This window comes from Eulemur rufifrons, chromosome 1 (assembly GCF_041146395.1).
Source record: "Eulemur rufifrons isolate Redbay chromosome 1, OSU_ERuf_1, whole genome shotgun sequence".
NCBI lineage: Eukaryota > Metazoa > Chordata > Mammalia > Primates > Lemuridae > Eulemur > Eulemur rufifrons.
The window spans coordinates 29630325-29642619 of NC_090983.1; the positions used below are offsets into that span (position 1 = coordinate 29630325).

At 35.1% G+C, this 12295-nt stretch overlaps 1 protein-coding gene across 4 annotated transcripts in view; it reads left to right on the plus strand.

Moving 5' to 3' along the window:
* Positions 1-12295, plus strand: part of RAPH1 (Ras association (RalGDS/AF-6) and pleckstrin homology domains 1) — a 99839-nt gene that overhangs the window by 60550 nt on the left and 26994 nt on the right. For 2 of the 4 annotated variants that reach the window (XM_069484280.1, XM_069484364.1), the window contains exons 6-9: positions 9-83; positions 8965-9042; positions 9478-9637; positions 10759-10880. In XM_069484280.1, coding sequence (XP_069340381.1) covers positions 9-83; positions 8965-9042; positions 9478-9637; positions 10759-10880 — 435 coding nt within the window. The remainder of the gene's footprint in view (positions 1-8; positions 84-8964; positions 9043-9477; positions 9638-10758; positions 10881-12295) is intronic. The other 2 variants (XM_069484109.1, XM_069484190.1) reach the window with 1 other exon arrangement.

Here is a 12295-nt window from a genome sequence, read left to right on the forward strand (position 1 = left end):
TGCACAAGCACTCCTATCTGGACAGGGAAACCTCCCTTCTTCTGAGAAACATTGCAGGAAAACCTTCTCATTTGCTGACCAAGGTGATACTTCTTTCCACGTGCATGTAACTATTTACTGCCTTGTAGGTAGAATATAACTTCTGTTTTTGATTGTGCGCTCAGATTATTGCTTTCTTATTTCAGCACCATTGTCCTTAATAGAGGTACTTCTCTCTTACTGAAGGTAATTATTTACTGATCTTAATGATTCCCAGACAATATTGAAAGTAGAAAATATTTTCAGTAATTTTCACTAGTTTTTAAACTTGTAAATGCCTGATAGTCTTTCCAGCTATGTTGCACTTTTTCTCGTTTAACACTGAATTGCATTTTAAAGTCTAAAAATCATTGCTTTAATTTCAACTTTTACTACTGTTGGTTATCCATACTGTGAGTTTCTTTAGCAAACTTTTCTTCCTAATTCTTGTTTATATCATCACCTCCTTGTTTAATTAAAACAGTTACTCATATTAAACAAAATATTAGTTTATATTAGTCAAATTGGAAGAGAAGGCTAAAATTTTAATTTCTCAGTTCTCTGCCCTCACAATAGTTTGAATGAGTTCAACTAGATTTTCATTGGGCTGGTATTTTATATCAATCTAAAATATTTTAGCCATTATCATCATTAACTCAGGAATAATAGAATAGGGAAGCTGATTAACTTTCTACCTCTTTTCAAGTCATGGGTTTTTTTATTGGCTTATTTAATATTAAATTCAAGAATCAGACTTGCTTATAGTTTCTGAAGAATATACATAGTAATTATGGGTAATTTCTCTAAGTTGCTATTATTGTATCTGAGTTTTGTTTGTTAAGTTCGTTTCTTTGTTAAAGAAGATGATAGACGAAAATTATCTCCCCCATAAGCAGCTCAAAGAAAAGACCCTTTAACAAAGTCAGCAGTGGGACCCTTTCTCTTACCTGAGCTTTAAGCAGGTTTATGACTGCCAGTAGAAGTTTCTAAGGATAAGAGAAATGTAGATGTCTATGCAGGTTATAGCCACATACTTTATAACCATAGCAAAGCTGTTCTTTCCTTGTCTTCAGCACTCCTCTCTCCTCTATATTCTCTCTCTCTCTCTCTCATCCACACTCATAGCTTCAACCAGGATCTCTAGTCTAGATAGATCTCTTTCCCAAGAACACATTTCCACATAGCTGTTAGGTGTTTCCTGGAAGATCACTGGCATCTTACAAGCACCTTAAATCCCACAGGTGTTTAGCTTCCTTACCCACACTCTGTCTGGGCCCTACAATTTATATCTATCTTCTTCTTTTGACATTTCTGTTTCTGTTCAGGATGCTGCCATTCTCCTAATCACCCAGGTTTGAGCTTCCTGGTCATCCAAGGCACCTTTCTCCTTCTCATTTAATATCTCAGATCTCTGATGAAGCTTGTCATAATCTGCAGGATTTATTGAGCTTGCCCATCTACCGCGTTCCCATTGGCACTGCCCCACTACAGGTACCTTCTTTATCTCTTACCGGAGCTACTACCATTGTCTCCTTATTCTTGCCTGTCCCTCTTCTAGTCCTTTTTGTACACTGCTCTCAAATTAAGTTTAACATTTTACCTTTTCCATTGCCTATTTATTCAACAATATTTATTGAGTCATGTACTGGGTGGTGGGATACTACATTGTGTAAAATGGACATATTCCCCACTCACAGGAGCTCTGCTTATGAAGATAAATAATAAACATTGACAAGCAAGCATGCAAAAAAAATTCAAAATCATGTTAAGTGTTATGAAGGAAATCAGGTAAAGGAGTAGAGAATACTGGGGAAATGATAGGGGTACATTACACTTAGATGGTGAGATCAGAAAAGGCATTTGTAAGGGGGTGACATTTAAGCTAAAGCCTGAAGGATGCAAAGAAGCCAGGCTGCGGGTGAAGAGAGTGTTCTGAGTACATAGGCCAAGGGAGAAAGAGCGTGGCATGTTTGAGAAGCTGAAAACAGACCGTGTTGCCAGAGCCACCATAGTTATGTGAAAGAACAAGTGTCTTGATTTGTGTTTGGAGAGCTAGGCAGGAGCCAGATCATTCAAGCCGTAACTAAGGCATTTTTATTTTTGTCTAAATGCAGTGGGGAACTATTGAAAAGAATAACTTTATTCATCCATTCAACACATATTTACTGCGTACCTACTATGTGCCAGGCAATGTTTATGGCCCTGGAGATGAAGCAGTGAACAAAACAAAGTTCCTACCACAGGGAGAATTGTTCTTTGCAAGTCAGTAACTTCTCATCTCCCTGACCCAAGAGACAGCACTACCAACTGCAGTATCAAAGCCATTCTGCCCACATCTTACCTTCTCCCATTACCCAGATGGTGGTATTGGTATATGTGGCCAACATCTGGCACCAGCTGCTTCCTGTATAGCACTCTGCTTATTTGCAACAAGAAATTTGCACAGGAATGTGATTCAGTAGCATAGAACCTAAACATTTAAGGTAGAATGGGTGTTGGAGTTCAAGGAGGAGGTGACAGAAATTTCTAGGCAACCCAAGTCACAAGGGCCTCTGGGATGAGCCTTAGTTGTAGTGATGTCAGTACCCTCTTCGCTAGTGCACCTGGCTGTTTTGAAGTTAAAATGAGTGTGCACCTCTTATATGCCACCTGTGTGGTCTGGCTCCCTGTACCCGAAGAGCCTAGTGCCCCAGTTCCTGACCCCTCCTCTGATATATCTGATGAAAACAGTAGAGCCCACACTCTTCCACATCAGGACATTGTAACACCTGATAATTAATATATAATAGAATGAACACAGTAGCACTTAGGCCAGATCAGCAAAGGGAGGGGTTTTTTTCATCATTGATCCAGTTGTCACTATACTTCTGTTAATAAAATAGTCATCACACATAAGTTCTGAGCCAGGAGCCTCTGCAAAAACAATGCCAACCAGTGTTTTCTCAGAGTGGCAATAGGGCACAGGACTATTTTATTATAAACGGAGCAGTGGGCAAAGGACATATTGCTGATCTGCTACCCTTTAATTACTGGTGCCATGCTGAAGGCCTTCCCTCACCTCCTGACCTGATATAATGGATCAGCCTTTGTCCCTCTTTACTCTGCTTTACTTTTTTTTTCCATAGGACTTACCACTCACTGACATATTACACATCCATTTCTATGTTGTCTTGTTAGACTTAATTAAATTTAAGCTCCATGAGAGCAGGAACTCTTGCACTTAAGCCTGGCACATAGTCTCAACAAACATCTGTCAAATGAAAGCATGTTTCTTTAGTAACCACCAAAGTTTAAGATCTCTTCTAATGTTAACCACCATTTTATTTGCTTCAGAGAAGTTATTAAAGTGTTATTACATTGCTTAATATCTTTCATTTTTGACAAGCAGATTTTATTTACTGGTATCCCGTAAGTTTAAGTTATCACACTTAAGACAAAAGAAACTGACATTATAGTGGAAAAAGCAACTAGTTAGTCACTTGGTAACTACTTGTATGATTTGGAAAGGTAACAGTCTTTCTGAGCCTTAGTTAATTGGCACAATGGATATAATAATAATGTTGGCCTTGCATTATTGAGAATTAAATGAGATACCATGTGTAACATGCCTCACATTGTGGCAAGTTTTAGGTGTTCAGTTAATGTTTTTACACTGAGAGTCTATCAATTTCATGATTTCTTCATGGGAAATAAACTATAGTCTTCAGTCGGTATCCATGGGGGATTGTTTCCAGGACCCCCATAAATACCAAAATCTGCCATACTCAAGTCCCACAGTCGGCCCTGTGAAACCCACAGATGCAAAAACTCAGCCTTCTGTATACTCGGGTTTCCCATCCATGAATACTATATTTTCCTTTCGTGTTTGGTTGTGGATGCAGAACCCACTGGTTTGGAGAACCAACTGTATGTATTGAGAAAAATCTGTATATAAGTGGACTTGGACAGATCAGACTGTGTTGTTTAAGGATCAACTGTAATTAACTGTAGTTGTTACTATTAGTATTTTGGTTCTAAGCAGTGCTATGCGATATAGCATTTAGTGAACATTAAACTATTTAAACTATTAAACTATCACTCCAAGTTCTGTTTGAAACATTTTAATTTACGCTACTTTTTTATTGTGGTAAGCCATGAAATAAACTAGATCCTAAAGAAATTGTTAACCACTATTTAGCCCCTTAATTTCAATTAGGTTTGTTCTGAACCCATAAAGCTTTAATTTCTCAGTTGAAGGAATTCACTAGCCATCTCTTAGCAACTGTAACTCTTTCTCTAACTATTCTAATTTTTTACACTGTAGAGAATGTTCTAACACTTTGTAACCACAGCATTGGCTTTCATTTAATCATAAGATCTTCACCCAGTTTTTGTCCTTTGTGTGAATTTGAGGAGGCTTGGCATTTGATGGTTATTGATAGCCACACAGGAGTTTTTCAATAGAAAATGGGTTGTCTCTTGCTCTTTTAAGAGAAGAGGTAGGAGAGACAGTTAAGTTTTTATATGTATGAGGTATTTTATGTTTAGGATAGAGACAGCATGAAGAAAGGAACAGTGAACAGATATGGGGCAAAAGACTTAAGACCTGAGTTTGTCAGAACATGAGATGAATAAAGCTTTGTCTTTTGCATTAAATTTGGGCTGCAGACATTGAACATAGATTTGCATTGTCTTTATATATAAACTAGCAGAGGTCTTCTAAGTTTATAATCCGAACACATCAGCAAACATTTCTTGATCTTTATAACACTTTATGAGCATAAGACAATTTCTTTTTTTCCCCAAGTTGTTACGGTTAAAAGATGTGGTTATAAGGAAGAGCTTATTACACACAGGAAACATAAGATACTATGAATCTTGCTATTTGATATAAATATTGTCATTCCAGTTTTGCTCCAGTGATGGTGATATTCAGACTCTAAAAGATCAGTTCTGTTTCTTCAAAAAGCTACTAACAAGGATTATTCTTTAATAAAACTGGAGAAGAATAAACTAAAATTTGCCTACGTTGAAATTAAACTAGTTCTTAAATTCGAATTTGATACTGTTTTAACACAGATCAATTTATGTAACTATAAAGACTAGAATTTTGAGGAAAGGAAAAAATAGCTGAATTTGGATCTGTTAAAATAACCTCCTGCTTTACATAAAAAATTTCTTATCGGTGGTTAGGAAATCTAATTGGTTTAATGTATATTAATGTTTGCACAAGTCTCTTGTTTGTTTATTCCTTAAATCCATTGTGTCAGCTCTTTTCCTGTTAGCTTGTGGAGCAGGAACTGATCTGTGAGTTTAACACATTGACTGCCACACTGGGAAAAAAATTTTTTCCTTGGGGCCATGGTGTTTCATTATGAAAATAGAATAAAAACTTCAAAAACAATCCTTTCTAATTTAATGAAAAATTTGTTATTTTTTATCCTGTGCATGACTTACATGCAACTGCAAAAATAGTTCATGCGGCTCCCAAGGTGAAGAGACATGTGAGTTACATGTGCTTCACGAGGCCTTGGGCTCAAAACTAGTGTGAGTTAAATACAACTCACATGGTAGTTAATCTTAATCCTATAACTGAATGACTTTTTATGTCAGTGCTTCAAAAGATAGCACCAGTTGTGTTCTATTGTATTTGACAAATAATATTTTGCCAAAAAGAAATGAGAGTATGAAAATACGTTTTTGTATTTGTAACCAATATCAGGATTAATATTTAAATTATTCCTTTTTTTAATAGACTTCATTTTTTTGGAACAGTTTTAGTTTTACAACAAAATTAAGCATAAAATATGCATAACTCCTGCTCCCTATCCCCAACAACCTCCCCCACTGTGGACACCGACACCACAGTGGGACATTTGTCAGAATCAATGAACCTACATTGATAGATCATTATCACCCCAAAGTCCATAGTTTACATTAGGGATCTCTCTTGGTGTACATTCTATGGATTTTGACAGATACATATAATGACATGTATTCACAATTATAGTATCATACAGAATAGTTTCACTGCCTTAAAAATTCTCTGTGCTCTGCCTGTTCATTCCTCCTTCCTCCTTAACCCCTGGCAACCACTGATCTTTTTATTGTCCCCATGGCTTTGACTATTCCAGAGTATCATATGGTTAGAATTATACACCAACTAGCTTTTTCAGATTGGCTTCTTTCACTTAGTAATATGCATCTGAGATTCCTTCGTGTCTTTTTGTGGCTTGATAGCTCATTTCTTTTTAATGTTGAATAATATTCCATTGTCAGGATGTACCACAGTCTATTTATCTGTTCACCTATTGGAGGACATCAGACATCTTTTTTACTTCCAAGTTTTGGTGATTATGAAAAAGCTGCTGTAAACATCCATGTGCAGGTTTTTGTGGACATAAGTTTTCAACTCCTTTGAGTAGAAACCAAAGAGCACAATTGGTGCATCATATAGTAAGAGTACATTTAGTTTTTTTGGTAAGAAACTGCCAAACTGTCTTCCAAAGTGGCTGTTCCATTTTGCATTCCCACCAGCAATGGATGAGAGTTCCTGTTGTTCCACATCCTCACCAGCATTTGGTATTGTCAGTGTTTTGGATTTTGGCCATTCTAATAGGTGTGTAGTGGTATCCTCTAGTTTTAATTTGTAATTCCCCAATGACAGATAATGTTGAGCGTGTTTTCATATGCTTATTTACCATCTGTTTATCTTCTTCAGTGAGGTGTCTTTTCAGGTCTTTTGCCTTTTTCTTTTTTAATCAAGTTGTTAATTTTTCTTGAGTTTTAAGAGTTCTTTTTTTATTTTTTAATAACAGTCCTTCATCAGATATGTCTTTTGCAAATATTTTTCTCCCAGTTTAAGGCTTGTCTTCTCATTCTCTTGAATATTCCTTTTTTTTTTTTTTTAAGAAATATTCTCAGTTTTGAGCACATCTTCTAAGCTTTTAAAAAAATTTTACATCTACAAATTATAATATAAAGAATTTGACCTTTTAGAACTTCCTGAGACATGGAATAAATATGCCTTGATAAATTTTTTTACTCCATACAGCCATTCATGCCACTATAAGGATGTGGCAAATGAGCCATGAGGAACAAAAGATCATTATCCCATTGAGAAAACACTTGTAAAACTTCTGCTTTCTTCTTTTTCTTCCCAAGAAACTGTCAACTGATTTCGTATGAAACACTGGAAAATGCTACTATTTCATATTCCTTTACAGAGTGGTGCTCTGTTCATCAAAGATGTGTGTAGGGTTTGGTAATTTACCTAATAATGATTTTGTTTTTCTAAGACTCAGAATCCTACAAATCGAGTAATTTAGTTTTGTCATTTTATAGCCTGCTTTAAAAAGAGAAAAAAATTAATGTTAGAATGTAGTCATCATATTTTATAATTCTATTTGTTATTTGCATAAGAGTGGCAAAAAATGGGATGATTTAATCTTTTAGTCAGAGGAATGTATCTATAATATTATAAGAATTGAGTGTTGTCTTACCCTTCTCCATTATTAAAATAAAGTTCTTGTTCTCTGCCTAATTGGGTTTACAGATAGTATTTCCAGACCTTGGTTATTATGTTAATTCACTGGCTTCTTTCATTGGAATGGATCAGATTTCTGGCAAACAAGCCCACTGACCTCCCTAACCACTGTTTTCTTCTCTGTTCCAAGGAATAGTAAATACTAAGCTGGAAATGAGGGGAGACAGCCTAGAGTATAAAATGGAAAGAAAAGCAGTTCATAAACAAGAAAACCAAAAGAATGTAGGCAAACAGAGAATAAATCTGTTAAATGAATTGAGTTTTTGTTTTTGCTTTTTTGTCCTGGAAGCTTTACCTTTTTAATGAAGAATAACACATGGATTGTGGTGTGTAATCACAGTCCAGAGAGGATAAAGTTTGGCTGATATAATTAGGTTTTTTTCTTTACTTTTTTTTTTTTAGACTTATAGTACATAAAAGAATATATAAGATAGCAGTTTATATTTTTCTTAGATATTTTCCAAAGTAATCAAAAGCTTAGAAAGAGAAAATAATCCTTTATGAACAAAAGTTTAATTATGAGTTTTTTTTAATTGAAGATTAATGCTACAGTATATGATGGCCTATTGTTGGAAATTACAAGTAAGTAACAGTATTAGAGTACTATGTGCTATTTTAGAAAAAAAGACAAATGGTTTATTTTTAGTTATAATTTTTATTACTGTTTGTAATCTGTTTTCTGAAGTAGAAGTTAATAGAAATTTTATTTTGAAAATTATATTTAGTATTTCTTAAAAATTATCAGTGAATTAATAGAAACAATTTGAGTTTATTGACATGAGATATTGATTATATTGTATGATTTTCCAAGGCAGAATAAAATTTAGGCACTAAGGCAGCCTCCTGTATTTGTTGTATTGGTATATTAATGAGAATGTACCTACATTTTTATTTATTTATTAAGGTTTTTATATAATGGCAAATAGGTAGATACTCTTTTTTTGCTTTTGATATTTTTATGATGATGATATGTTTTCATTGTAACAGAACAAAACATTAGTATGCAAAAGCTTACCCCTATTTGGAGGTGTTGTAAATTCAGAGTGCAAGGATTGTGCAGATTTAATAAATTGGCACACCCAAAGGTGGCTGTTGTACGCTCATGTTTTCCCTACTCCAGAACTCATTTGTTTCAGATTGACAGAATCAAACTTAATAATTTACTGCATCACAGATTTTTTTCCCACTAGAATACAGAAACTAGTCTTATTATAAGACATCTTCAAATCTGCATCTATAAAATGTTTCTTTCTTTAGGATATGTCTGTTCTTTGTGAACAGGGTTATTTTTAAAGTCTGTTCTTTATAAGTGTGCGGTTATATTCTTTGAAATTCATTGCTAGGAACATCCTTAAAGACAAAAAAAGACTTCTCAAATATTACCTTAGCATTAGTTTATCTAAAATACTTTGTGTTCACAGGAAGAACAGGCAGCAAAATTGAAAGCTGAGAAGATCAGAGTTGCCCTAGAGAAAATTAAAGAGGCACAAGTGAAAAAGGTGATATGTGGGCTTTTTCCTAGGTTGACATTTTTATCATTGTTATGGATTTATAAAGAATTACCGTGTTTATAAATGTATTGCTATGATATGGAGAGATGGAAGGGTATTTCTTCCTGATAATATATTTTTTACATGTATTTTTTGTGGGTAAAATGCATCTTAATAGAAGTAATTTTCTGGTTGTAAATTCTCCTAAAAGAGTAAAACAAAAGTCTTAACATTATTAATCTTACGTCGTATGATATTTTTTCAATGCCTTAAATTTATTCAGGTGGGTTGATATCTGGTTTTTAGTGTATCTTTTGTGCATAATAAAGTCATTATTTGTGTTTTATATTTAAAAACATTAATCAGAATATTAATGTTAGAAGAAGGCCTTTTCTAGAATGCCATTTTTTGGTGTGCATTTACTTTCCTTTTTACCTGTTATAGCTGGTGATTAGAGTCCACATGTCTGATGACAGTTCTAAAACAATGATGGTGGATGAGAGGCAGACAGTGAGACAAGTGCTGGATAACCTGATGGACAAATCCCACTGTGGTTATAGTCTAGACTGGTCGCTGGTGGAAACCATTTCTGAATTACAAATGGGTAATATCATTGTTTCTAATTTCTATGTAATTGCAACAGTTTTCATGTTGATAAAAGCATTTTGAGACATCTTTACATTTTTTTCTATAAAATTACCTTTTATACTTTGGCTTTTTTACATTGTTTTTTAATCAAACATTTTGGAAGTTCTTTGAATACAAGATCATTTCTAGTTCATTTCAGATTTTACAATGGCTAAAACAAGTTTTTTAAAAAGGTAATAAAATACTTTTTCCTTCAAATAAGAACGATATAGATTGGTGCATTTACCAAAGACCATTATGTTTATTTGTATTTGTACTGAAGTCTTTATGCCAGCATTTGACTTTCAGGGAAAACATGAAGCACATCAACAAATTTCAAAGAATAATATCTAGAACATGTTCTCAAACTCCAGGGCTCACGTCATCCTCCCACCTCAGCCTCCTGGGTAGCAAAGACTTCAGGTGCACACCACCACAGCTGGCTAATTTTTTTATTGTTATTTTATAGAGACGGGGTCTCACTGTGTTGCCTAGGCTGCTCTTGAATTCTTGGCCTCAAGCAATCCTCGTGGCTCAGCCTCACAAAGTTCTGGTATTACAGGCGTGAGCTATGCCTGGCCTAGAACATGTTTTTTAACGTATGTTCAATATATAGGACATATTCTTTAATTCCTAATTTGGAAATTAGAGGATACATCTATATTTAAACAGCACTCATTGGTTAAAGAAGAAATCATCTTGGAAATTATTTAAATGCCAAGAACTAAGTACCTGCCATTGGAAATACTTGATATCGAAACTTATAAGAGGCAATTAATGTGTTTCATTTTTAAGAATAGGCTGGGAAAAGACTTAAGGCTGAAGAATGATGTACTATTAATACAAGTCAGAAGACCTAGATTCTAGTCCTAATTCTTCCGTATATTAGCTGTGTGCCCTTGGTTAAGTCCCTTGTCATCACTCAGGCATGTTTCCTTATTTGAAAAATAAAGGAAGACCAGATAATCTCCAAGGGCTAAAGGCTGTAGTATGGCTTAAGATTCTGTGGTTCTGATGTGAATTACCTCACAAGGTTTCATGTTTTTCATGCAGTTCTGAAGAATGCTAACAAAATATTGATATTTTATTTTGGAACAGAGAGAATCTTTGAAGACCATGAAAACTTGGTTGAAAATCTTCTTAATTGGACAAGAGATAGCCAAAACAAGCTTATATTTATGGAGCGTATAGAAAAATATGCACTTTTCAAAAATCCACAGGTAAGACTGAATAACTTACAGAAGTCAGGGTTTTTAAATGTGTATCTTATTTTATTCTCTGACTGCCAAGTTAATAGAGTTAAAAACTAGCAACCAACTGGTTGGAGCAATGTAGCTGCAAAACCTATAGGAGCATTTACTGCTACTACTGAGGTGGAAAATCAGCTGGGGCTCAGGGTTCCCAGTCCCCCAGAGCCAGATGGGGTGGAAGCTTTTGGAGGCAGAAGTATAGCTCCAGAGAGTAACCAGGCCTCCCCCGTAATCCAGAGCTGTGTTGGACCCAGCTGTTTATTTGGTGAGTTTCTCGTCTGTTCAGATAAAAGTACTTCTCTACTTCAGCCATTTATCCAGTTGACAATTTTTAATTCCTTTCTGGAATTATCCATTTTTAAATCCCAGTAACCTTGAATATAAATGGTACCACATTCTAATATATGTTACCTTGATTTATTTGGCATCTTTCCTTATTCCAAAATGTTTGAGTTAATACTTCCCAATACCAAGATATTTTATAAATATCAGTATGTGGCCGGGCGTGGTGGCTCATGCCTGTAATCCTAGCACTCTGGGAGGCCGAGGTGGGCGGATCGTTTGAGCTCAGGAGTTCGAGACCAGCCTGAGCAAGAACGAGACCCCATCTCTACTAAAAATAGAAAGAAATTATATGGACAGCTAAAAATATATATAGAAAAAATTAGCCGGGCATGGTGGTGCATGCCTGTAGTCCCAGCTACTCGGGAGGCTGAGACAGGAGGATCGCTTGAGCTCAGGAGTTTGAGGTTGCTGTGAGCTAGGCTGACGCCATGGCACTCACTCTAGCCTGGGCAACAGAGTGAGACTCTATCTCAAAAAATAAATAAATAAATAAAAAATAAAAAAAATCAGTAGGTGAGGAAAAACAAGAATTAATAAAAAGTAGTAATGAGGGAAAATATTAATAGCAGCAGTGTTAAAGATATTGAGTAGTTATCTCTCAAATGGCTTAATCAAGAAACATCTTTTCTGATGTTTTTAGTGAAAAATACATATTTGGGGTTATCAATAGATCTTCCTGTAGGCAATTGTGAAAAATAATTATAGTTAGCTCTCTATAGGGTGGAGGTTCTGCATCCATGGATTCACCCAACTGCAGATCGAAAATATTGGGGGGAAAAAAATTCCACAAAGTTCCAAAAGCAAAACTTGAATTTGCTGCATGCCAAGTACTACATTGAATGAATCCAGTGAATAAAGTGATGGGTAGGCGTTGTATTAGGTATTATAAGTAATCTAGAGATGATTAGAGTATACAGGAGGATATGCATAGGTAATAATGCAAATACTACACCATTTTATATGAGGGATTTGAACATCAGCAGATTTTGGTGTCCAGTGGTAGTCCCAGAACCAATCCCCCATGGATACGGAGAGACAAT